Genomic DNA, 25108 nt, shown 5'->3' with positions numbered 1-25108 from the left:
TCTCCGCTGGAGTTTTCAACTAGCGGTGCAAGATGAGAGCCAACGCCAGTTGAACTCTGGTAGGCCATCCACTGACTCACTCGCTTTTGCAGGTTTAAGGGAACATGGAGGACAGTCACGGCTAGGGCAAACTGAAAGGGAAAAAGAACCAAATTTATATGCCGAGATGAACAGCCCATAATCAATCTCTAAATCTGACGGTCACAAGCTTATCGCGTTTTTAAACGCATCCAACAGTTCAAATCGAGCCACAACACAGCATGGGTCAAACAAGTCAACAGGCTGGTCAAATGGGCCTAATTCTTGGTCAAATGGATCCAGAAATGGGTCCAATGGGTCTGGAAATTCAAGATCTAATCGGGGACTATTTTACTCTGACTACTGCAAACGACGAAACCATGATCGAGACCATTGTTGGAAATTACATGGTTGTCCTGATTTCAACAACAAGGACAAAAATGGTAATTCCTCTTCTTTTCAGGTTGACTCCATTCCTTCTGGAAACCACCAAGCACCTGCTCTCACTCCAGACTAATACAATCAATTGCTCTAGCTTTTGAATAATGCTCCCACAGCATCTTATGTAGGTACTTCTTACTGCTTCAATCTACTTACTGTTGAAATGTGGATTATTGATTTAGGGGCTAGTGATCACATCTTTTGTAATCCTAACTTTTTCAATACTATTTCTACTACCTCATCCACCTCCGTTCGTATGCCAAACGGAAACATAACCTGCCACTCACATGGGGACCGTCAAATTATCTGACAAATTATTCCTTAAGAATGTGCTCTGTGTCCCTGCTTTCGATTTTAACCTCATCTTCGTATCCAAACTTTGTTCAGATAATAGTTGTACTGTTGAGTTTTGTCCCAACACATGTAAATTTCAGGACCCTTCAACTAGGAAACTGATGGGCTTGTGTAAAATTGATAGAGGTCTATACTACTGGGCACCCGCTGAGTCTTCTAATTTTCTTTCTCCTTGTATTACAACAAATAAAATTACCAATTGTAATGCAATGATTAATAAAAACTCTTTCATTCTTCATCAGAGATTAGGTCACAGTGCAACTATTCCTCAACCTCATTGTCCAATATGTCCCTTAGCAAAACAAGCCCGCATTACTTTTCCAAACAGTACCTCCACTACAACCCAACGTTTTGCCCTAATCCATCTTGATATTAGGGGCCTATACCACACCCCAAATCACGATGGATCCAGATTTTTCCTTACCATGGTTGATGATTTTTCACGGGGTACATGGACATTCCTCATGCAATCCAAAACCCAGACACTTACCCACATCAAAAATTTCCTAGTCATGGTCACCACCCAATTTCGTACTTCCGTCCAAAGGTTAGAACCAACAATGCTAGAGACTTCTTTAATCATAATTGTTCATCCTTCTTTTCCTCACATGGCATCCTGCATGAAAGCTGTTGCATATACACTCCACAACAAAATGGGGTTGTCGAACGAAAACACCGTCACCTCCTCGAAGTAGCTCGTGCCCTCAAACACTAAGCCCATATGCCTGTCTCCTTTTGGGGTGAATGTGTGATCACAGCTACATACCTAATCAACCGCATGCCAACCAGAGTCCTTCATGGAAAAACTCCTTATGAGGTATTATTCAAGAAACAACAAACTCTGGACCACCTTCGAGTTTTTGGTTGTCTTTGTTATGTGGCTACTCTTGGATCACATGACAAACTTGGTTCTTGGGCCACCCGCTGTATTTTTATGGGATATCCTATGCTTCAGAAAGGTTGCAGATTATATGATCCACATGACAAAAGGTTTTTGATCTCTCGAGATGTTGTCTTTCATGAATACATCTTTCCTTTTGCCACACAAGATGCTGTTTCCCCATCACCACACAGGTTGTTCCATGCCACAGATACTCTTCTAGATCCTCTATTCACAATAATACCGACTCCACCGGTCACTCAACCCACAGTTCCTACCGCAGACTCTGACACATCAACACCTGATAGTTCTCCATCAACACTTGATAATTCTCTAGCAGATCCCTAACTTCAGCATCCTTCTCTTGTTTCTCCATCAAGATCCCCTGCTCCAGCTCCAATTGCTCTTATACGTTGCAGTACTCAACAGACTCGACCACCCATCTGGGCAGTAGATTTTGAATGTCCCACCATTTCAGATCATTCAGGTACAATCTATCCTACCTCCAATTATGTGAGTTATGATAACCTTTCTCCTCTGCATAGAGCTTGTATCAGTCACATCTCTGCCGAACGAGAACCCACTAGTTACTTAGATGCTATTCAACACTCTCACTAGCGTCAAGCCATGGCTGTTGAACTTACTACTCTCACACAAAATCATACCTTGGATCTAATGCCTCGCCCCTTTCATAGAAAACCTATTGGCTGTAAATGAGTATACAAAATCAAGCATCGTGTGTATGGCTCCATTGAACGCTATAAAGCTCGACTGGTAGCCAAGGGATATACTTAGCGTGAAGGATTTGATTATCAGGACACTTTCTCCCCAGTTGCCAAGCATGTTACTGTTCGTGCTTTCCTTATAGTGGCTTCTGTTCGTGATTGGCCTCTCCACCAAATGGATGTTCATAACGCCTTCCTTCATGGTGATCTTTATGAGGAAATTTATATGGATCTTCCTTCGGGATTTCGCTGACAGGGGGAGAACACAGTGTGTTATCTGCAAAAATCCCTCTATGGGCTAAAACAAGCATCCATGCAATGGAATGAAAAATTCAATAAAGCTCTCACTTGCATAAGATTTATTCAGTCCAGACACGACTATGCACTTTTCACTAGACACAAAGGTAAAACTTTCATTGCTCTCATAATCTATGTCGATTACATTCTTATTACAGGAAATGATGAAGCAGACATCAAATCCTTAAAAGAGCATCTCAACAAACAGTTCCGAATAAAGGATCTAGGAGAACCAAAGTATTTCCTAATCATTGAAATTGGAAGATCCCCGGCGGGAATATCTCTTAGCTAATGGAAATATGTCTTAGAACTCATCTTTGATTCAAGGCTAACAGGATGCAAGCCAAGTATTATTCCAGTAGAACAGAATACAAAACTGACTACTCAGGAATATGACAGTGGGATATCATCCTCCAAAGAGGATCCACCTCTAGAAGACCCTACAAAGTATCAGAGACTTGTTGGGCGATTAATCTATCTCACCATGACTCGTCCAGACATCAGCTATGCAGTTCACGTCCTTAGCCAATTCATGCATGGGCCTAAACAATCTCACATGGATGCAACAATAAAGGTTCTAAAATACTTAAAAGGGTGTCTTGGTTTGGGACTCCTGCTTCCTCGAGACAAGAATCTGGATATCACAGCCCATTGTGACTCAGACTGGGCCACATGTCCGATGACGAGAAAATTACTTAAAGGCTTCTATATCAAGCTAGGGGGAGCTCTTATTTCTTGGAAGACTACGAAACAATCAACAGTATCTCTATCTTCAGCAGAAGCTGAGTATAGAGCCATGGCAAAAACATGTGAAATCATTTGGATTCTCGGATTATTAGAGGATCTAAAGGTACAAGTAAGAAAACTTGTCCTTTTATACTGTGACAACAAAGTTGCAAACGACATAGCAGCAAATCCAGTATTCCATGAGAGAACGAAACATATAGAAATTGATTGCCACTTTGTCAGAAGCAAAATACAAGAGGGGATAATTAAGACTTTGCACATTTGTACTTCAGAACAACCAGCAGACATTTTTCACAAAGCCATTATGCAGCAGACAACATTCATATCTACTTAGCAAGCTTGGGGTTTTTGATATCTACAAACCACAAGCTTGAGGAGAAGTGTGGAAATATGGAATGCACAGCTTTTCCTTGATCTCTACTGGAAGAGATCAATGAGTGATTTTAGCATTCAATCAATCATATAAATTTATATGATTGATTAAATGAATTACATTTATTTGTATTTATTAATTTCCTTTTCTACATTTACAAAATTTGTATAAATTGGCTATTGTACAGGCTTATACATATATACAGAAAATACATTTTCTCTTCTCTCTTCCTCTCTGACACACTTTGGCAGTATCATAATATTGAACTGCTACTCCGTCTTCTCTCTTGTTTTCTGACATAAGCCACTTCTTTCTGAAAAAGAAAAAGAAAATTATATTTTGAGACATTAGAAGGCTCATGCACACTTCTCTATAACTCATACCCCAGGTATTCTACTAGAAATGGAGGTAAAAACTACCAGTTTCAAATATTAAAAAACGGATTGTCCGAGAATAGTTCAATAGCTAACTGAAATTTCTCTACGGCTAAAGAAACCAGCTTATCAAACACTAATCTCAGCCCGGCAAAGACCATGAACTCTATATTCAAAAGCTATAAAAAAACATAGCTATCTCTGACAACGGCAAGAAAGCTGGCCAATGAAACTGAGTGGCTCAGCATGAACCTCCTGGGGTGCACTGCATTTATTTGTGCTAGCAATGTTATATCTTAAAGCAAGTACAAAGTGGGAGGACCAAAGATCGAGCTTTGGACTCTTACCGTTTCCATGTGTGCTAAGACAATGTCATGAAGATTCAAGATGCACATTTTACAGAATAGCTTTCATGAAATGGATGGGGACAGAGGCAAAGTTATACAATGGGATTCAAAAGAACCAAGTACCAACTGACCTCATCACACGCTAATTGACCCACTGTGTTTGAATCCTTTGAAGCAGGAACCTCATCACAAAAAAAATAAAAGATGAAATAAAATACAAACCCGAAAGAGAAGCACATTCAGCACGCCCCCAGTGTTTAGCGTCATGTGGCTTCTCCACAATCCCAGAGGAAGTTCATCTTCAAACAAGCTTCTCACTCTTGTCAAAATGACTTGCTTGATCTTGCATCCTAGAAAAATGGTTAAGAAAAAGGCCATAACTAAGGTGAAAAGACTCTGTGCCATGCACAACTGACTAGATTGAAGATAATCTTGCTTTATCTTCAATAAAGGTAATTAATGGAATAACATTAAAACTTTTTTGCCCTTTTAAACAACTTTTTCTTCATTGGTTAAAAAGAGAACAAACGTGACTTTACAATATATACATACAGATAACCAGTTGAATACATTAAAAATTATAATCAGATATCATGTAAGGCAGTCACTTGAGATCTACTGGACTTTCCCAAAGACCTGAAAAACGCAATCATATGGTTGTGAAAATCTTCCTTCGCTTTTATGCTCAAAATAAAGTCCATGTGACCATAGTTTTCGAGATAAAGCAATTCTGGTGTCGACTGCAATTCCTTTAGAGTATGCTGTACATCTGTCACGTCTGCTAAAGCATCATTTCCACCATAACACATCCATAATGGCAATGACTTGGGAATGCGGCTAAGATCAAATGCTGGGGGTTTTGTCTGACCATATAGCTTCAAGTTTTTGAAGATTCCATAATTGTACAGCGAAAAAGTACCCTTACGGATCACTGCCAAATGTAAGAAAAGCACAAACAGATTTTGAGTGTCCTAATAAAATTAACATAATTTTTAATTATTGTCTTGAAAAAGAAATAAAGGGATCCACTTTCTGAACACCATGATATATGCCACCATTGAATTTGTTTACGTTAAACCCCAAAATATAATATAAAAAAATAAATAAGAGTAAAAAAGATAAAGGAGTTGGTTTGCTGAACTACTGTAAAACTGAATGTGAATCATGCATTACAAAGTGTTCACTGAACCTTAAACAGAATAAATAGAGGAACAACAAGGATGTCTATAAGGTGCAGGTAATATTGTTTAATAACTGTAGCAAAAATAAGAAAGCAGCTTCCAACTATAAAGCTTGTTGCATGAAAAATAATCAGATTTGCAGGTGAAATAAAAATAAATAAAAAGAGAAAAGAAGAGTTCCCAGAAGGAAATGTATGGAGTATACTCTGGAACAGATGGCGCATGTTTTTTGCAGAAGAAGGATGAGGTTCATATTCCAGATAGAAGTCCACTCGTGAGTTATTGAAGCAACAATTCTTTCCTGCAATAAATTGTGCGTCAGCATGGTCCATTACAAATAGCATAACAAAGAGCACTGCAGTTATTTTGTTGAAGAAGAATATATCACCATTTATAAAGCCCTTAAATGAGCACTAATTAAACTACAATGTAAGCCCACTAATTTCGAACTTTCTGAACAGGTGATACCCACTAATCATATGACTCAGCAAGTTATTTTAAATTTCACAAAGAAAAATTTCTTATAATTTTCACTCAATACTTTGTATGTCTTTTTTTTTCCCTCCCTAACACTTCGCTGCAAATTGCAATGACCACTTCCAAACTCAGACACTTAAGGTGAGAAAGAATGAATCTCAACTTTGGAAAATCCTCAATTGTAACTGCTTGGGATCTGATTCTTCTTTGTTTAAGGGGAAAAATGATCAAACAAACTTGGAATTCACTTATCATATCCTAAAATCATGGATTGCTGTTGAAGTCTATATAGGGCCATATCCTCCAACAGATCATGGAACCTGAGAGCCTAAAATAGATAAAAATCATAAACGGTCAAGTGTTTAAGAAACACCTTAAATTGTTGCTTGAGAAAAGGCAATAGAAACTATTTACTAGAAGAGTATTCCAACGGTAACAAATCAGAGACAGATAATGAGTGAGGGTGTGTGAGTGATACAGAGAGTTAGCGAACCTGTTATGGTAGTTAGTAAGTCATTGCAATCTAAATGGCCATCGCATAGAGAGTCGACAAGACTGATTAACACATTACTGAAGATAAAATACAGAATAAAATTAATATAAAAAAACAACGAAAAGTTCACCAACACTTAGAAACATGAAATTTAAAATGATTTGAAGCATAATAAAACCTTCTAAAGTTCACTTGATGTAAGCCCATAGCAAAAATCATCTGCAGGAAAGAATTTACAATCAATTCTATCACTAGAAATCATTTCCACAAAGATAAAGGGTAGCAAAGGACTACCTGATCAAGATGCACGGCAACCATTCTTAGTACAAGAGGAGCACTAATATGTTCTAAGTACGTTATTGGCGACAGAAGAGCAGCAGCCTCAACCATTTTGACTATATCCAGCTGGGTGAGAGCAGCCAAAGTTATGATTGTTCCCTGTGAAGCATGCAAATAAAAGAAGCACATACTGAGGCAAGGAGCTAAAGAAGGCAAACTTTAATGTGAAAAGAATAGTGGTTGGAACCTGTGAATGTCCAACAATGAAGATTTTTGAGCTTGTGATCATATTTACAGTGTGTATCATTTCTGCAGCATCGTACAGAGCCAATTCCTGCCAACTCCAATCCCAAAAATCCTGCAAGAAAAATCTGTGCTTACTATGCTCATACAAATAAGCAAAAAATGTGTGGAGTGTATTCCAACTTGAATCCCCCTCCATTCTCCATTTGTATCCTCCTCAACATTGCCACAGCTCAACCTTCACTATACAAGACAAACTAGGACCAACCAGTCTGCATATGCAATTTAAGTGGGCCTCAATTATGGATACAGGCAACCACTAAACAACTAGATGATCAAACTTCAGAAAATGAGGAAATTTTAAGCATAAACTACAAGCACCTTGTTGTTCTCAGATAATGATATATGCCCATGACTCCAACGCGTTCCACGCACATTTCCAACCCATACATCAAAACCATGATCTGCAAGGACGAAGCCCAATGACTCCTCTAGAGAGTCCAAAAACCACGCATCACCTCCCTGTTCAGAAAAATTAGCAGGTTTTGCCTAATGGCATTGAGAAAATCTCATACTTGAAAACTTATCCAACTAACAAACCAACTGCTGAACATATTTATTTATGTAAATATAAGGTACAGCATATTCTCAGTATCATAATTTATCCAGAAATTGCTAAAGACATCTATAACATGACTATAAGAGATATACTACATGGAATTCCAGCATTTATTGTTTAGACCATATATCTTTGCGCTAAAATTGACAAGCGGGCACACAGAGAAAGATCCTACCATCTGAGCATTTAAGTTATATAATAAAAATGAGAACATGAAATCAAGAATGCGGCGCTATTCTCTATATAGGTAGTGGCAGTACAGTGAGAACAGTGAGATGCTCACCATAAAGAGACCATGCAACAGCAAAACAGGAGGACCTCGCCCAACTCTTAGATTAGCATTCCTCGATGACACACGTTGGAGACCCAATAAGTAGCCATCCTTTGTTTGAATCTATCAAAACAAGAGAAAAAAAAAAAAAACATATTTTAATGACCCATAGAAAACTCAAGTTACAGATGATTATAAAGTCAATTTCTCGCTAACAATTTAATGTTCAAGAGCTTTCAAAAGTTACTTTTGTTTCTATTTTACTGTATTCAGATAAAAATGGAGAAGCATTCAGATATGTAATTTCATAGAAGCTCCTTTTTAATTGTTAAAGCAATTAATTGCTTTCTATAGAAGCACTAAACGAATTTGAGTGCCTACGACAGCACACCAAAAATCCATGCCCAAAATAAGATCAAAATCGGGCATATCGAACACTATCAAATCCACTGGCAACTCCCTTCCATGGATCACTACGGACTCCCCTGGAAGCATCTCTTGAGTTACTACACCAACACCATCTGGTAACTCTGCCTTAATGGACAAACCACTATAATAGGTTTCAAACCTAATCTCTCTAAAATCCCATGTGTAATAAATGAATGTGTGGCTCTAGAATCAATTAATGCATAAAGGAAAACTGAGTGAAATAATAACAGACCAGTAATTGTGGATGGGCTAGCTTCAGCTTCACTCTGAGCTACTGTAAACACTCGAGCATTAGTACCTCTAGGTGTCTACGCTGCAGGTGCAGGAAGGGCTTTGCAATCTCTCATCATATGCCCTAGCTGCTGGCAACTATAGCATACATTTCGCCCAAATCTCTAAGACACTCTCCAGAATGATTTCTTCCACACTTCTAACTTCAATAGTTCTCGGCCTTTTATTCTGCCAATCTCTCCTATTCTTCTTGGGCTGAAATCTTTTCTTATTTCTCACCTCTCTATTAGTGGGGGCATTAGCTCGATCTCTCTATGAAGCAGGAGGTGGAACACTAGGGGCTACTATTGATGGAGTTGCTGGGGTTAGCTTATTCACAAATATTTCTACCCGTAAGGCTCGTTCCAAAGCTTCACTGGTTTCAACCCATGTACGAACTTATCCCTTCTCAATTCTGGTGTACTCACTACACCTGGTGCAAACCTTGCCATAGAATTAAATTTCACTGAATATTGTTTCACTGAGCTAGTCCCCTATTGCAAACTGATAAACTCCTAAATCTTTTCATGAACTCGATCAACTATTCTATATTCTGCCTCAAACAATCTTCTGAACTTTCCCCAAGTCATCGAGGTTATATTGTGAGTATCCTCCATCAATTCCTACCATATACGGGCATCACCTCTAAACAGAAAACTTGCATACTGAATCTTCTCTCGGTCTGTCATAGGGAAAGTGTCATCATACACTCCACTGATCTAAACCACTTGTCTGCCATTGTTAGGTCTGTCGTACCCCTCAATTCTGATGGCTGATGTTGGCTAGGCAACCCATATATCGGCTCAATACGATTCTCTACCAAGACTTGTTGTATAATATTACAGATCCTCGCTTCATTAAGGACATGGGTTGTAGCTTCTAAAGGGTGGGAAGGTTCACCCATACTCATTTCCTTCTTACTGTTTGCCCAAGTTCTACGTCTCATCTACATAACACCAACACTTTTAGTCAACTCAATTAACTCAGTTACTACAAGTAAGGAAAGAAATACCTTAAAACAGTCGACTACAAGGCGTCAATGCGGCGGGAAAGGCACACTGTTAAATCCCAAAACCATTGCTCTGATACCAAAAATGTAATACTTTCTCTAGCTAGTATACTCATAAAATAACAATAGAACTCACTAAATATATATAAGAAAATATATATGTAGATGAGTATAAAATAATGGGTCCATAACTAATTTTTCTTTATATACAAATCTTTACTTAATATAATAAAGTCTCAAAACATGCATATAAAATGTCACGCAGGATCCAAACTTATAATTTACAAACCTTAAGAAATTACACAATCAAATCATATTTGTAGGGTGGAAGCTTCCAAAGGTATTTCACAAATATTTATCATTTACATCAAGATAAAAACATCGAGATGACAATAAATCATCTCCCCTCACGTGTAGTCCCGCTGTCTCTAGCATCCCTCGCTTCTAGTATACCTGCAAAGCAATCAACAATGAAAGGGTGAGCGCTAATCGCTCAGTAAGGAATGATCCCGAGTCCTTATATACTTCTATGTGTGGGTGACCCATAGGCTCCTCATCATACGTAGTGTATAGTATCGCGATTAACACCAATTAATCATCTCACTAATACACAGACCAAGATTGGCCCCTAGCAAGGCATCATGGCCACCCATAGATTCAGATTCAGCCAAGTAGTCTACCTGTCAACGATATGGTTACCGTACAATTCGATCCTTTCTCATCCGTTATCTCAACGAGACGAAGGCATAGAAATAGTGTCAACCTTCGGTTACTCTCGATATTATATATCAATTTCTAGACCAATGACCTGTATTATAATCCAGATAGAGCAAACAACTCAATCCCTTGTGGCCACATTTTAGTGTTATTGCCATTACTGAATTGCGTCGTGAGATAACTTCTCCCGTACCCGGGAGTGATGAATCCTCTGTCAATCCATCATAGTCTTGATACACTCCTCGATGCAGCTAATCACCACCGTACTGATGCTCTGAATAAACTACATTAGGCTAGTGTCAATTGCACCAATCGGTGCACAAGGCGCTCTGGTGATCTCAGTCTAAGTTTTATGTACCACCATTCGTTAGAGGATTTGTTCCATAGACACTGGGGTTACCATCCATATGGAATCCTCTGGTGGGTCAGTCCAGTGAACTTTGTGCTGTGTATCCGCCTACAGCAAACACCCTGTGTTGCACCAGGTTGTCACCAAACAACCTTGACAAGTGAGATCAGTCACTGCCTTTCGACAGGGCCGTTCAACACTATGATTGCCTTACCATATTATCTGTGCCCTTACTTCAGAATAATACTGAGGCTATGGATGTTTCTGAATGGCCACCATATGTGCTCATAAGGTTCTCACTATCAAGATTTAACACTTGACACCCTTGTCACGGTTCTACCATTCTAAGGACATATATCAATACATATTGCAATAATAATGATTCACGATATAGATAAAATACCTTTATTGATTAATGAACATTATTACAAAGAGTCAATTTTACAATAATTGATTGGCTCTAGGGCATCTACTCTAAACTTTCTCTTCTGGGAAATTCTGACAAACTCAGAATTGAAAAGAATGGATAGTTGTGTAAATTCCACGTGGTCATGTCGCATTAAATGTGGCAACCTTTGGCAGTTACTTTTGTCGCACATGGGCAACTATAGCTATCCACGCATAGAGTTGAGGCTACGTGTGGCAACAGTTATGATTATGGCATCTAACAGTTCATCACCCCTTGCGGATGATTGACACGCGGCCATGTCCAAGGGCTGAAATTGCTCAATGAATGGAGGGTCGAGATTCACTGTAGATCGATAGCTATGATCGAGCCCTACCCTTTCACTCCCATGCAAACCACTATAAAAGCGGACGAACTCGTCATAAAGCTTACTCACCTCGCAAAAACCTCTCAGAAGTTCTTGCTCATTCCATCACTACTACTTTGTTCACTGGCAAGTTCATCATATTCTCTCGTTCTCGTAAGGTTTCTTTTCCCTTTCTTAGTTGTTTTCTTGATTTCGCGGCTGAGGATGACCATTGTCGTGGCCACATTGAGTCTTTAGGCTTATTAGAGTTTTTAATGTGTTTTTAGTGGTCTTGGGTTTAAAGAGGGCTTATCATGGTAGTCGCAGGAATCCTTGGTAGGTCACATGCGTTTGTTGTTTGACTCGAGCTATCTTAGGTGCTTGAACGAAAGCAAAATATGATAGGTCGCCAAGTTTTTTGAGCTCCGACATATGTTCACTTCTGTTTCAGGTAACTAGATGTGAGTTATAGTCATGTCTTCATCTATCAACCATAGGATTGATCACACGTTTGATTCCCCTATGGGCTTGGCATCCTTAGGCTTATCCTTGAGGTTTCTAAAGAGGTCGTCACGCAGAGACTCGGATCCTAGCGTGGCGCACTCGTCCAATCACACTTTTGTGGAGTTGGCTCAGTCAAGGCGATCTAGTTCATAGGTCGTAGAAGAAACCGCAATCCTTGATTGATGTCGAGGATTTTAGGCACATAAAGGAGACTTATGCGCCTCAACTCAATCGGGAGACTTTTCCCAGGATAGGTGGCAATCTCTAAGACCCTTTCGAGATGTGGGATGTCTATTCCCCCACTACTTCATCGATAGCGTTTTGAGACGACTCGACATCATCCCTCTCCAGCTATCCATGAACTTATATGTCATAATCATAGGTTTGTATATAGCATACATGATTGCCAAGTTGCGAGCATCTGTTGAGGAGCTCGTCCGTTTGTGTAGATTAAAGAAAGGTCAAGACCAGACGTACTAACTCTCCAAGGCAAGAAAGGTACGTTTCAACGGCCTGGTCAATATTCCAAAGAAGGTCCTATATTAGGACTCTCGGTTTTTCTTTTACGATCTAGTAGACTTCAACCCCTAATGTGGCGAAGATCGTTTTCAAGCTTGATGGTTGAACTAACTAAACTTCTTCACTTTGCAGTTAATGTCGAGCTGAATTTTCTCCCCATTGCGAGCTTATAGAGGCTTTAGTGCTTCAACGACCTTTCCGATAGGGAGCGCAATGTCAACAAGTATATCTCGCTTCCTTGCTTGAGGGCATATGACTTTTGCAAGGATAACGCCAAATTCTTTTTAAGTGTATGTTAGTGTATGCCTTAGAAATAATTCGTTTGTCGGTTTCAGAGCATTTTGTCTTGTATTAATATATCATAAATAATAGAAGAAAGAGTTTCTTTAATTCATATATATAAATTGCTTCCTTATTCAGTTATGCATTTAAAATAAAGTTATATATGAATTGTCCAGATGGTCCATTCAATTGGTAAATGAATTATCAAAAGGTTCCCTACAGAAGCAATATAATTTGGGCAACCATATTGCATAGTAGGCATACTAGATGCTTCAGAAAGATATCTAAGTCGATATGAGTATGGATGACGATGATAGTCATGTCATTGGGGCATTCGTATGGATTAGCGGTGGGTGCTATTTTCGAACATGATCGAATAACGACAAATCACTTGGAAAAGCATATAGTCAATGATTTATCGTTTCTATATCAGTGCACGATGTAGTCCTTTGACCTGAGACATTGTGGCCGGATCCGATACGGATGTGTATGTTTCATACGATGTATAAGTACGAGACTAGTCATGTTTCATATGATAAAGCCTATTTGTGTAAACCCCCCTCCAGTCAGGTATCCTCTGAATATCCCTTAATGAAAATCCCCAGGATACATGTCTGGAGAACAAGTTGTATTTAGAAAAATCTGTATGAATAATATTAATATTCCAACTGTATTAACTCCCCACTTTTCCTGCTAATTAGGGGTAGAAAGGTCAAATTGTCCTTAAGGAAGAAAATATCTAAAACTCAATCAACCTTTTATTCGGCCCGTCGCCGCGGCGAAGAAACCTCTGTCGCCGCGGCGAAACTGTCCAGGGAGTTCCCCTTGTTTCAACACATCTTCGCCGCGGCGAAGCTTCTTCTTCGCCCCGGCGAAGCACGGCAGACTGAACTTCTTCTGTTTTCATCCAATTTTCAGGGCAAACATTCAACAAACAATAACAATAACAACAAAAGCCAACTCGAATAAGGGCAAAAGAGGAAACAATAACAACGTACCTCAAGCGGGGCGTTACACGGGTTCCCTATTGTAACAACCTGTTCTTTTCTCTTCTTTCTTTAATTCTTGAGTGCTTTTCTTTCTTTCTCTTTATTCTTAAAATTCTTTATTCTTTCTTTAAGTTCTTATGCATGTGTAAATATATGCATGTGGATGGCTCATGCTTCTAATTCTTTCTTAAGTGCAATTATGCAATGCAAATATGCAATGTTGCACAAATTAAGTTTCTCTACTCATACACATGCTTCTCTTAGGCATTTCATCAAACAACAAGTATGCATACGTAAATTCTAATTCAACTATAATTCTACTTCTTTCTTAAACCATCCATTCTTGGAGTAAACTCCTCTATAACAAAGCTAAACCTGGCCAGGAAATACACTTCAAATATTCAACTCAAATTCTTTCTAAATGCAACCAAACTTCACTTGGTCACCACAATCTCAACTCCACTTCTCATGGTTCAAATCTACTCATAAAAGCCATCTACTCATCAACATTAACATTCTCAACAATCAATCTCAAACTCATAAGGATAAACGTGCATGTCAAATCATTTGATAACTTAAATCTTAGCTTAGGTTGGATTTACTTACCTTATGCTTGAGTTGTTCCACAAAAGTTCTCTATCTTTGTTGGACTTACTCTTGCTCTCAAACCCTAAGCATAAACTTAATAAGAATTCAACACTTATACAAATTATTCTCATATCTAGAGTAAGAATCCTTACCTCTTGATGCTTAGGATCAAGTCCTTATCAAACTCCAATAAAAAAACCCTCAATTTCCTTAGAGAAATGGAGAATTGAGAGAAATGGAGATTGGTAAAAGTGTATGGGGTGTAGAGAATGGGAGGGTTTTTGAGACTAATCCTTTAGTAGCTCATATAAATAAACACTCTTTCCCATTTTGCCCTTTCACTTTCTTAAAAATTCCATCTTTACCCCATAATTCTTTACAAATACACCCCCATCTCCAATGCATTCTCCATAAAATTTTCTTACATTTCACTCCCACTTTTCTTGCTAATTAGGGGTAGAATGGTCATTTCACCCCAATGGAAAATTTCTCTAGAAACTTAAAAAAAAAAAAAAAAAAAAAAATCAGTCGACTCTTTGCCCCGGTGAAGATTTTTCTTCGCCTTGGCGAAAATATATAGAGCGTAAGTCTCGCCAAGTCTTCACCAATTTTAGGGCAACCAATCCACAAGATCAACAAACCAATTTTAACTTAGGGTCAACAATCAACATTAAGGACAGACAAACTCATATAAGTGACGTACCTCAAAATGGGCATTACAAACTTAGCATTATCAGTAGATCATTGGATGTAGATTCGATCGAGCTTCGAGGGTCGAACTCATGCCCAGTCAAAGTACTCCACAGTGGGACCTTTTTGTTAGGAATCGATCCAGTTGCACAGCAGAAAACAAAAATTTTTACAACCATGGATCGTTCCTTAGAACCCAAAATCAAGGTACAAATTTTTACAGTTTATGTATTATATCAAGAATCTGCAGAAAACGTAAATCTAAAGTTTAGATTCATACCCATGTTGGAGGCTCTGCCAATATTGTCTCTGAATGTGTTTGCTACCAATCCAAGTGTAGGATCGAACCGTAAAAGTCCACACAAAGACAATCACAAGGAACCAAGGAGGGATTTGCTAGATCCTCCTTGGCCTTAAGAAATCAAGAAGAAAACAATCAAGAGATTTGTTTTGGCTAAACCAAAACTGGCGTGGGAGAGCTTTTGGTGTGTGTGTTTTCTTTTCTTTTATCAAAAGGCAAAATGAAATCATTATTAAATCACACACATTTTTTCTTTTATAGGCAAACTTAGTTGCCCTATTCCCATATGGAATGGGCTTGGGCTCCAACCCAAACACCCCATGTTGCCAAACACTCCCAATTAGATATTTTAACTTATTTCATCATTATCTCAATTAAAATCAATTAATATTTAATTAACATTTAACAATAATGATGATTTAATTAAATATGTGCAAACACACATTTAACCGTAATTTCACTTATTTAATTTTTTAACAAATTAAATAATAGGCTACGACCTCAGCAAATTTAATTGCACTGTGAAATTACCAAAATACCCTTTTGCCTAAAAAGACGAAAACGCCCTTCTTTCTTCTTGGCTCTTAAATTATCTTCTATGTGTGTGACCCATAGGCTCCTCATCATACCGGTAGTGTATAGTATCGCGATTAACACCAATTAATCGTCTCACTAATACACAGACCAAGATTGGCCCCTAGCAAGGCATCATGGCCACCCGATAGATTCGGATTCAGCAAAGTAGCTACCTGTCAACGATATGGTTACCGTACAATTCGATCCTTTCATCATACGTTATCTCGACGAGACGAAGGCATAGAAATAGTGTCAACCTTCGGTTACTCTCGATATTATATATTCAGTTTCTGGACCAATGACCCGTATTATAATCTGGATAGAGCAACAACTCAATCCCACTGTGGCCACAGTTTTAGTGTCATTGCCATATACTGAATTGCGCCGTGAGATAACTTCTCCCGTACCCGGGAGTGATGAATCCTTTGTCAATCCACCATAGTCTTGATACACTCCTTGATATAGCCAATCACCACCGTACTGACAGCTCTGAATAGAACTGCGTTAGGCTAGTGTCAAACTGTACCAATCGGTGCACAAGGCGCTCCGGTGATCTCAAGTCTAAGGATCACATGCACCACCATTCGTTAGAGGATTTGTTCCATAGACACTGGGGTTACCATCCATATGGAATCCTCTGGTGGGTCAGTCCAGTGAACTTGCTGTGGTATATCCGCCTACAGCAAACACCCATGTGTTGCACCAGGTTGTCACCAAACAACCTTGACAAGTGAGATCAGTCACTGCCTTTCGACAGGGCCGTTCAACACTATGATTGCCTTACCATATTATCTGTGCCCTTACTTCAGAATAATACTGAGGCTATGGATGTTTCTTGAATGGCCACCATATGTGCTCATAAGGTTCTCACTATCAAGATTTGAAACACTTGACACCCTTGTCACGGTTCTACCATTCTAAGGACATATATCAATACATATTGCAATAATAATGATTTACACGATATAGAATAAAATACCTTTTATTGATTAATGAACATTATTACAAAGAGTCAATTTTACAATAATTGATTGGCTCTAGGGCATCTACTCTAACACTTTTCTCTTCTGGGAAATTCTTGACAAACTCAGAATTTGAAAAGAATGGATAGTTGTGTAAATTCCACGTGGTCATGTCGCATTAAATGTGGCAACCTTTGGCAGTTACTTTTGTCGCACATGGGCAACTATAGCTATCCACGCATAGAGTTGAGGCTACGTGTGGCAACAGTTATGATTATGGCAGTCTAACAGTTCATCACCCCTTGCGGATGATTGACACGCGGCCATGTCCAAGGGCTGAAATTGCTCAATGAATGGAGGGTCGAGATTCACTGTAGATCGATAGCTATGATCGAGCCCTACCCTTTCATCTCCCATGCAAACCACTATAAAAGCGGACGAACTCGTCATAAAGCTTACTCACCTCGCAAAAACCTCTCAGAAGTTCTTGCTCATTCCATCACTACTACTTTGTCTTCACTGGCAAGTTCATCATATTCTCTCGTTCTCGTAAGGTTTCTTTTCCCTTTCTTTAGTTGTTTTCTTGATTTCGCGGCTGAGGATGACCATTGTCGTGGCCACATTGAGTCTTTTAGGGCTTTATTAGAGTTTTTAAGTGTGTTTTTAGTGGTCTTGGGTTTAAAGAGGGCTTATCATGGTAGTCGCAGGAATCCTTGGTAGGTCACATGCGTTTGTTGTTTGACTCGAGCTATCTTAGGTGCTTGAACTGAAAGCAAAATATGGATAGGTCGCCAAGTTTTTTGAGCTCCGACATATGTTCACTTCTGTTTCAGGTAACTAGATGTGAGTTATAGTCATGTCTTCATCTATCAACCATAGGATTGATCACACGTTTGATTCCCCTATGGGCTTGGCAATCCTTAGGGGCTTAATCCTTGAGGTTTCTAAAGAGGTCGTCACGCAGAGCTCGGATCCTAGCGTGGCGCACTCGTCCAATCACACTTTTGTGGAGTTGGCTCAGTCAAGGCGATCTCCAGTTCATAGGTCGTAGAAGAAACCGCAATCCTTGATTGATGTCGAGGATTTTAGGCACATAAAGGAGACTTATGCGCCTCAACTCAATCGGGAGACTTTTCCCAGGATAGGTGGCAATCTCTAAGACCCTTTCGAGATGTGGGATGTCTATTCCCCCTCACTACTTCATCGATAGCGTTTTGAGACGACTCGACATCATCCCTCTCCAGCTATCCATGAACTTATATGTCATAATCATAGGTTTGTATATAGCATACATGATTGCCAAGTTAGGCGAGCCATCTGTTGAGGAGCTCGTCCGTTTGTGTAGATTAAAGAAAGGTCAAGACCAGACGTACTAACTCTCCAAGGCAAGAAAGGTACGTTTCAACGGCCTGGTCAATATTCCAAAGAAGGTCCTATATTAGGACTCTCGGTTTTTCTTTTACGATCTAGTAAGACTTCAACCCCTAATGTGTGCGAAGATCGTTTTCAAGCTTGATGGTTGAACTAACTAAACTTCTTCACTTTGCAGTTAATGTCGAGCTGAATTTTCTCCCCATTGCGAGCTTATAGAGGCTTTAGTGCTTCAACGACCTTTCCGATAGGGAGCGCAATGTCAACAAGATTATCTCGCTTCCTTGCTTGAGGGCATATGACTTTTGCAAGGATAACGCCAAATTCTTTTTAAGTGTATGTTAGTGTATGCCTTAGAAATAATTCGTATTGTCGGTTTCAGAGCATTTTGTCTTGTATTAATATATCATAAATAATAGAAGAAAGAGTTCTTTAATTCATATATATAAATTGCTTCCTTTATTCAGTTATGCATTTAAAATAAAGTATATATATGAATTGTCCAGATGGTCCATTCAATTGGTAAATGAATTATCAAAAGGTTCCCTACAGAAGCAATATAATTTGGGCAACCATATTGCATAGTAGGCATACTAGATGCTTCAGAAAGATATCATAAGTCGATATGAGTATGGATGACGATGATAGTCATGTCATTGGGGCATTCGTATGGATTAGCGGTTGGTGAGCTATTTTTCGAACATGATCGAATAACGACAAATCACTTGGAAAAGCATATAGTCAATGATTTATCGTTTGGCTATATCAGTGCACGATGTAGTCCTTTGACCTGAGACATTGTGGCCGGATCCGATACGGATGTGTATGTTTCATACGATGTATAAGTACGAGACTAGTCATGTTTCATATGATAAAGCCTATTTGTGTAAACCCCCCTCCAGTCAGGTATCCTCTGAATATCCCTTAATGAAAATCCCCAGGATACATGTCTGGAGAACAAGTTGTATTTAGAAAAATCTGTATGAGGATAATATTAATAATATCCAAAACATGCATATAAAATGTCATGCACGATCCAAACTTATAATTTACAAACTTTAAGAATTTATCCATAAATTACACAAGCAAAACATATTTATAGGGTGGAAGCTTCCAAAGGTATTTCAAAAACATTTATCATTTACATCAAGATAAAAACATCAAGATGACAATAAATCATCTCCCTTCACGTGTAGCCCCGTTGTCTCTAGCATCCTTCGCTTCTAGTCTACCTGTAAAGGAATCAACAATGAGAGGGTGAGTGCTAATCGCTTAGTAAGGAATGATCCATTTCATTCTAAATATGCTATTTGACCTTTATTTAAACATATTTGTTAACATCTGACTTATCTTTTACATCTAGGGATACTTCCCCTTTTTTTTATTTTTTTTCCTTTCTATTTCATATGTCTTTCATCATTTTATCCCATGGCTATATAAACATCAATGCATAAACGTACAAATAAGTATGTAAACATAGTATATGCACATTACATGTCATGATATAACATCTAAATATCATCTAACATGAGTAGTGCAACTAAATGCATATGAAACACTTAACGTGTAGCCGATCAGACTTTTCTTAGCATCTTAAGCACTTCATATCATCTAGCCTCAAATTCATCTAGAGCTCATATCATTGGGAGGCGTGCTTACGCGTTATTTAGCATCTAAAGCATATATTCATCTTTCCTCAACCGGTATACGAGGATATGCTTATGTGTTTTCCATCATGTCTATATGCATCTCTATCATGTCTATTTGCATCTCTAACATCTTATGGCATATAAATACGTATTTTGGTGAGCTTAATACTTTTAATTCATCTATGGATTATCAATCCATTTACATTACCTCTTGCTCACATACATCATCTTAAAACATGTATTACATTGCATCTTCATGCCATTTCATAACATTAATCATGCATTGACATCATGACCATGTATATCTTTCAAAGATCATCTAACTAATGGGTAAACGTTAGTACATGGCATAATTACAATATTGCATTAATAATCAATTCATAATCATAAGAATTGGTCATGTTAAATCTTAAACTTTAATAACCAGTTTATACTTCAGGCCATTTTTCAACCATTTCTCAAACGAATTGGCTCTTGGCATAAACATAAAAGTTATAGGGCTGTGTCTTAAATTTCTAATGCTTTAAGAATCATATAATTTCAATTTTTATAACTCAAGTTATAGTCAAAATACTGAAGCATGTTTAACATAACCCCTAAGCTTACCAAATCCGAATTTTTCATATTAACTATGCCACATCAATTCCTATTGACAATTAACCAATAGGTCAACTTATGGATCAAATAAACCTCCCCTTAATATTCTTTAACATCTTAAAGGAAGTGTAAAATCTCATTCCCATAATCATCCATTATTGCTATAACATTGTAAGTTAATGCAAACAACACATCAACACTTCTAATAGCAACCATTCAACACCATGTGGCCTCCAATACTACAATTTTTTGCCACAATCAGTATCCACACTTCATTTTATTCAATCAAACATAACAACTCATAAAACATAAAGAGCAATAACTTCATGTATAATGAATTCAAGACAATAAGTAGAATAAATGAGTTCAACTACACTTGCCATCAACTAATTCTATGCCTTAAAGCCTTAATTTAAGGTTTCATAAAAATCTACAAACTCTAGCATAAACCCTAAAGTCATGAGAGGTCCTTCCTTACCTTTTTAAAGAGTTCCTCCAACAAATCTTTTGCCTTTGTCTTCTTTTACACCTTAATCCTACATATGTAACATTATACCTCAACATCTACTTCAAATCTTCAAGTCACCTTAAAACTAAAGTTTTTAATCCTTGCCTTAAACCCTTCAAATTGACAATCCAAGGCTGCTATCTTGTTCTCCTTGAAAAATTAAGCAAAACTCCTATAAAACTTAGAGAAAGAAAGCTTGTTTCATGGAAGATTTGAGACAAAATGGAAGAAATGTTGAAGAAATGCTTTCTCCCTTGGCTTGAACGAATTTCATCTCCTTTATAGGAAAATATTTCATTTATTTTCCAAAAATATGCTATTGGCCCAATTATTTTAATTGTATAACTCATAAGTCCTTAATTCTTCATTTAAGGGCATTTTGGTCATTTCAGACTAGACGTAATTATTACTTAATTAATGCCATTAAATGCAATTAAGTTTACTCATCCTTGACTTTTTCAATGCTTATCCATAGGCAAAATAACCATTTTGCCCCTAAGCCTTTCTATGGATACTTGATTCATACCATTCCAAATGAATCGACTATTTTGCCCTTAGTTAGATTTTATGCTTTTTGACATAAAATTAACATCTAAAGGACTATTTTGAGTTAGGAACATACCTTTGACATCTTGGGTATTACAATTTGGTCATGCGTTGTTCATATGCGGAAACAAATGATGGTCAAGAAGGGATCCATTGACTCGGAAATATAGGATCAGGAGTACCACTGACTCCATTCAGATTCGAATTCTTAGATGAACATCAATAAATGTCTAAAATCAGAATCTCTAGCCAAAGTCTATTATTAGTAAGAGGAAAGCAAGTTCATGATGACGAGGTTCGGACATATTGATCGATGATTCGGTAGAAGATCAAGTTTAGGATTTTGACATTCCATGAATTCGTACTCGATCAGGATATATCAATGGAGGGACTTTACCTACATGGTACATATGATCTGAAATGGGTTCGATGAAGTATTTCTTCATCGTGGTTTAGGGACTATGGCACATTGCTAGATGTTTACCACAATCGTTGGGCCTCCGGATAGATTTTTGGATTCATCCAGAACCGGCTCACGGCTAATCCACAGTAGACCTAAATGGTCACACCAATAGCCTTGAGAAGTTAGAGAAGGATAAGAGAGAGAAATGATTATCCGAAGAGGGCTAGCACCTTCCGAGGTAATGATAGGATTTCTATGGTAATAGTTACATAGAAAATTATTTGTGACAATTTAATGGTTAAAATGGTCAAGCAATAATTAATTGTATTTAATTATTATATCTTAAAGCATTAAGATAAATGAGATGAAACTTTTAATAGTTAAAGGGCAAAAGGGTAAACTTATGGCTTGTTAATGCAAACTAGTTTAGTTTACATGGGCCCTTGAATAATGTTGATTATTCAAAGGGCAAATTAATAAATATTTGGGCCCTTTTTAAAATAAGATTTTATGGGGGCATGCAAGTGAAAAGCAACTAATTACAAAATGGCCCATGTATATATAAATGCAAATGGTTGCATTTTAGGTCAAGTTTTCATTTTGTTCACTCAAAAGAAAAACAATCTCTCTTCGTTAGAGGGTTCGGCCACTCTCTCACTCTCTCAAGATGGTGTTAAAGTGTTGAGGATTCATCCTTTTGAATCTTGGCTTTATCAACCTTAAGCAAAGGAAAAGGTATAATGTTTTCAAGCTTTGTTTAAAAAAAATTTGAATCCTATTAATCCAACCCTTCCATGCTTTCAATCTACATTTTCTGCCACCTATTCATGATTTTCTTTCAAATGGTATCAGAGCTTAAAAGCTCCATGCATGTTGGTTTTGAGCAAAAGTCATGTTATTCCATGTGTTTATATGTTGATCATACACGGTTGAGTTTGCGTGTTAGTTCTTTGGTTCAAAAATGAGTTTTCCATCCCAATTCTTTACATGCATGTCTCGGCGACACCTTGATCAAAGGTAAATGTTTATTTTTCATGTTATTCTCATGTGTTTTGAATGATGGTAATATTGATAATGAGCATGCCTTTGTATTGAATGAGTTGTTAGTTGGAATAAGCATGTTTGATGCATATATGTGATTTGGCCATCTCCTTACTTTGTGAAAATATGTTTTTCATCTTGCTCTAATATGATTGAATGTGTTAAAATGTGATTTAAAGCATGCTTGGATGATGGTTATTGCATGAGATGCATTGTGAACTACATGCATGTGTATGTTATGGCTTTCTTCTTTGTCATGTTCAGCCATGACTATTTTTGTCATAAGAATTTGTCATCTCATTCATGCATTGATGAATAATGTTCTGGGAAATGCTGCATAATGATTTATTTAAAGAAATATTGATGCATGTTCATTTCCATGCCTTTGATTAAATTGTTTATGCTTTGACATGTTGAAAGTGTTATCCTTTAATTTGATTAAAGTATATTTTGTATGAAGAGTATGCAAATGTTGCAAGTGTTAAGTGGTGGAAAATGATGTTGGCATAAAGTTATGGATTATTAATTCATGTGATGAATTGTGATATTATGTATACATGATGATGGTAATTTTAACGTATGATATTTAATTTGATTAAATTATCATATTATGCATCATTGCATGGCATAAATTATTATATTTTTGAAATGTAATAATTTGGTTTTTTGAATAGTTTCAAAAATTGATGATGCAAGATGATATGACTGTCTTTAAAAAGATAAATGTGTCATAAAAAATATTACTTTATTTAAAGTAACTTCTGTTATAGAATAATTACTCTTGAAGTAATAAAACTCATTTATCTATGTCATGCATAACTTTTGTGAAAAGTATTGAAATGATGTTAATAATTAAATAATAAATTCATTATTATATCTTTGGGTGGAATATGACAAAAGTGTTTGCGTAATGATTCCCTTAAAATGTGTAATTGTTGCATGCCTCAAAGTTATAATTAAGTTACCACATGCATATATATAATATGTAACACCCCATTTGAGATACGTAGCTAATTTATATTACTTAAATGTTTATTGATTTGCTCTCAATTGAGTTTGTATGTTGTTATTTTTGGTTGGTTGGCCCTTGGTTGAATGTCTATGTTGGTTTGGTTGAGTGTTTGCCCTGAAATTGGTTAAGACTTGGCGAATTTTGGAGTTACAAACTTTGCCGGGGAGAAGAATAAGCTTTGTCGCGGCGACATAGGTTCTATAACCGGCATTGTAGGTTCTGTAATTGTTCGCCGGGACAAAGAAAGAGTCTTCGTTGCGGCGACGGTCCGACTGAAATGTGTAATGAAGTTTCTAGATTTTTTTTCCATAGGGGTAAATTGACCATTCTACCTCTAATTAGCAGGAAAAGTGATGAGTGAAATGTAAGAAAATTTCATGGAGAATGTGTTAGAGTTAGGGCTGCGAGTGTAAGGAATTAAAGGACAAGGATGGAATTTCCAAGAAAGAGCAAGGGCAAAATGGGAATGCATGTGTAAAATATGAGCTAAAAAGGGATTAAGCTTAGTAAACCCTTCATTTTCTCTTCTCCACCGCCATTACCATTCACCATTTTCTCTCAACTCTTCATTCCATCGTTCAAGGATTTTAGAGGGCTTTTTGAGTAAGTTGGGGTAGAAAGTTAATCTAAAGCATCCTAAGGTAAGGATTCATTCTTTAGATGTGAAGTTTTGCTTAGATATGTAGATTGAAGTCTTATGGTGTTATTGTGTAAAGTTGTAGAGAAAAGACAAGCTACCAAAGGAAAAGAGTAGTGCTAGTGGAGTCACCCACTCATAAGGTAAGTAAATCGAACCCAAGTTAAGATTTAAGCAATCGAATGAATTGATATGTATTTATATACTTATAATTGTGAGATTGATTGCTGAGATTGTAATTGTTGATGAGTTGATGGGTTGATAAATGGTTCTTTGAGCCAAGAGAAG

At 37.5% G+C, this 25108-nt stretch overlaps 1 protein-coding gene across 1 annotated transcript in view; it reads right to left on the bottom strand.

The window, feature by feature from the left end:
- Positions 1-3718: 3718 nt before the first annotated feature.
- Positions 3719-25108, bottom strand: part of LOC116135485 (triacylglycerol lipase 1-like) — a 55607-nt gene continuing 34217 nt past the window's right edge. Inside the window, exons 2-11 of the mRNA XM_031421203.1 lie at positions 8132-8242; positions 7611-7751; positions 7234-7344; positions 7002-7145; positions 6886-6926; positions 6708-6784; positions 5943-6038; positions 5193-5487; positions 4779-4906; positions 3719-4148 (exon numbers count right to left, since the gene is read on the bottom strand). Of these exons, the coding sequence (XP_031277063.1) occupies positions 4858-4906; positions 5193-5487; positions 5943-6038; positions 6708-6784; positions 6886-6926; positions 7002-7145; positions 7234-7344; positions 7611-7751; positions 8132-8242 (1065 nt within the window). The 3' untranslated portion in view covers positions 3719-4148; positions 4779-4857. The remainder of the gene's footprint in view (positions 4149-4778; positions 4907-5192; positions 5488-5942; positions 6039-6707; positions 6785-6885; positions 6927-7001; positions 7146-7233; positions 7345-7610; positions 7752-8131; positions 8243-25108) is intronic.

Source organism: Pistacia vera, unplaced genomic scaffold (genome assembly GCF_008641045.1).
Source record: "Pistacia vera cultivar Batoury unplaced genomic scaffold, PisVer_v2 Contig30, whole genome shotgun sequence".
In the NCBI taxonomy this organism is placed as follows: Eukaryota; Viridiplantae; Streptophyta; class Magnoliopsida; order Sapindales; family Anacardiaceae; genus Pistacia; species Pistacia vera.
This window is presented reverse-complemented; position numbering and strand designations above follow the sequence as displayed.